The sequence below is a fragment of the Gadus macrocephalus genome, chromosome 11 (assembly GCF_031168955.1).
Source record: "Gadus macrocephalus chromosome 11, ASM3116895v1".
Taxonomy (NCBI): Eukaryota; Metazoa; Chordata; class Actinopteri; order Gadiformes; family Gadidae; genus Gadus; species Gadus macrocephalus.
This window is the reverse complement of record NC_082392.1, coordinates 907,435-909,917: the sequence shown is the minus strand read 5'-3', so window position 1 is coordinate 909,917 and position 2,483 is coordinate 907,435. Positions and strand designations below refer to the sequence as shown.

General features: G+C 44.3%; 1 protein-coding gene across 1 annotated transcript in view; it reads left to right on the top strand.

The window, feature by feature from the left end:
* Positions 1-1,705, top strand: part of p2rx2 (purinergic receptor P2X, ligand-gated ion channel, 2) — an 8,214-nt gene extending 6,509 nt beyond the window's left edge. The window contains exons 11-12 of the mRNA XM_060065673.1: positions 21-98; positions 348-1,705. Of these exons, the coding sequence (XP_059921656.1) occupies positions 21-98; positions 348-443 (174 nt within the window). The 3' untranslated portion in view covers positions 444-1,705. The remainder of the gene's footprint in view (positions 1-20; positions 99-347) is intronic.
* Positions 1,706-2,483: the final 778 nt, after the last annotated feature.

The window sequence follows — 2,483 nt, the reverse complement described above, 5'->3', positions numbered from 1 at the left end:
CTCTGATTGGCTCCTTCTAGTGTTCCATCCTCTGTGATTGGATCCTGCTAACCTTCATTGATAAGGACGAGATCTACAGCAACAAGATGTTTGACGACGTAAGTGAAGAGTTTGAGCATTAAAACCTTTTAAACGGGAATCTGTATTTTCGTAGAAAGCAAAATATTCAGCATATATTTTCTGGATTTCCTTTTTAGAATTGACCAATATTTGTCTTAGTTGATCACATAGAAAAATATATCTATACACAACATATAGTGTGCATGCGAACCTCTATATGTGTTGTATTTATGTACATGATGTATAGCAGAGGAAGGCTCCTCATTGTTCCCCCCTGACCTCTGCAGTCCAGCAAAGACCCGGTCCAGCCCAACTCCACCGCTTTCACCATCGTCAGCTACGGGTCAAACCATTCCGACCTGTCAGAGGGGGTAGCGCTGTGAGGCCTGTTTTACAGACTGTTTTACAGACTGTCCTGCGACCAACAACAGACCGACGCTCCTCTCAGAACAGACTTCTGAGTTCAAATGATGGCAGAGAATAAGAAGAAAGGAGTTCTGCTGCACATTAAACCTCTAATAACCGCCTCTAATAAAAGCCCTTTCCCTAGAACATTTTCTATATACCTTTAACTTGCTGATTTGCAGATATAACCGCTATAACCAACCACTGAACCTTGTTACAGGACTCTCAAGTTTTGAACCGAGTTCAGAGTGAGATTTTTTTTTGTGTGTGTGTGTGTGTGTGTGTGTGTGTGTGTGTGTGTGTGTGTGTGTGGGGGGGGTAAATTAACATGCGACTGCACACAAATGTGTCCACAGACATGTATGATAAGCATTATTGTCCCTTAACACTAATATTCAGAAACACCACTGCCTCAAAAGGCTAATGCAACACCAGTAGAGGCATATACTTTCCCCTGAACTTTTAAACGTTGCAAACGTGCAAAAACATAATTATATATTTATGTGGCATTCAGTCCAATGCTTAAAATATATCTGTGGCATTCAGTAGGCCAATGCAGTGGTAAAGTGTGTAAAGTATGACCAAGTGTTACTTTCTGTTCAATAGATAGAACTTTATCAATCCCCTGTAGGAGAAATTTGTTAATGTTTGACCCTAAAACAATAATGGTAAAGAAATAATACAAAACATAACTAAGTCAAACCGTCCAATCTGAAGGCTCTACTTCCACTCCCCCTACTCACTTCCACCAATGCAAAGCGAACAGAACTGAGTAGGGGAGAGCCTAACTAGTTTGTGAACGACCCAGAGAAACGCAACACAAATTCAATGTGAACATGTATGAGGCTTTAATAAAATCCCGGACGATTTTGAAATTCCGCCACACTTTTTTTTAAAAGTGTCTCAAAAAGAGGGCAGGTCTGGCCAAAATAGGACGTCTGGTTACCCTACGAACGGCAAACCCATTTGATTCCTACCTGTTCCACTGTTAAAAAGCGGCCCAGATTGGTGGGTGCTATCCTGGTAATTTCTCTGCGTGAGAAATACGAAGTGTGGCGTGTGTCTCACGCCGAATGCGTGAGACTTGAGTTTCCCAACTCATGTAAATCTCCTTTTTGGAGCCTCTCTTAACAACAGCGTTTCAAAGACAAAACACACAACAGAACCTATTGATCAACTTATGGGCCTCATTTCTGTTGTTCCTTGTGTCACAATTAAAACCAAAGTCACCTACAAAGCCTTTGAATTGTCTGATGTTCTGTATTTTTTAATCAGGCCTTCAATGTCCAGAGAGAGAGAGAGAGAGAGAGAGAGAGAGAGAGAGAGAGAGAGAGACGGGGAGAGAGAGATCTTTGTGGGGAGAAATCCATCGAGCGGTAATCAGATCCCCTCATTGTCAAAAAGGATCCTCTAACCCGATTGTGGGGAAGCGTGATCCTTATTGGGTCTTATCGAGTCCTGCTGGGAACGAGACGACCGCGGACGGGGAGAGTGGAGCCGGACGTCCTCGTCCTCAACTGAGGAGGACGTCAGCGAGTCGCCAGTCAACAGTCGGACATTAAAGAGAGATATGGATGTGTTTAGTGGTCCAGAGAGGGGGGGGGCACACGGAGCAATGCGGGGGAACGGAGCAGAGCGGTTAGTCGTCCGCTGAGTGCTCTCACTCCTCCATTGGAGGCAGACCATCAGCCAGAGACGCTGAGCAACAAACGGGATTATGTGGTTGAATGTGATTACTGGTCAAGAAGAGCCCATCCACAGGAAAGGGGACAATCAGATTAGCCTCGTTGAGGTTAATGACCGTTTGGATCGATGACTTAATGCACACTCTGGTCGCTGCGGGAAAGCTTGTCCTCACCTGATTATTAACTGTTCATGTGTTCATGTGGGTCCTATTCTCACATTAAAACATTAGTGTTCCTTCTTTATGATACAATGCGATGCCGCAGAGTGGTCTAGTGGTCTGGGTTTGACTCCCAGGCACCCGTACCCTAACCTGCTTGGACAAAGCTGAAAAG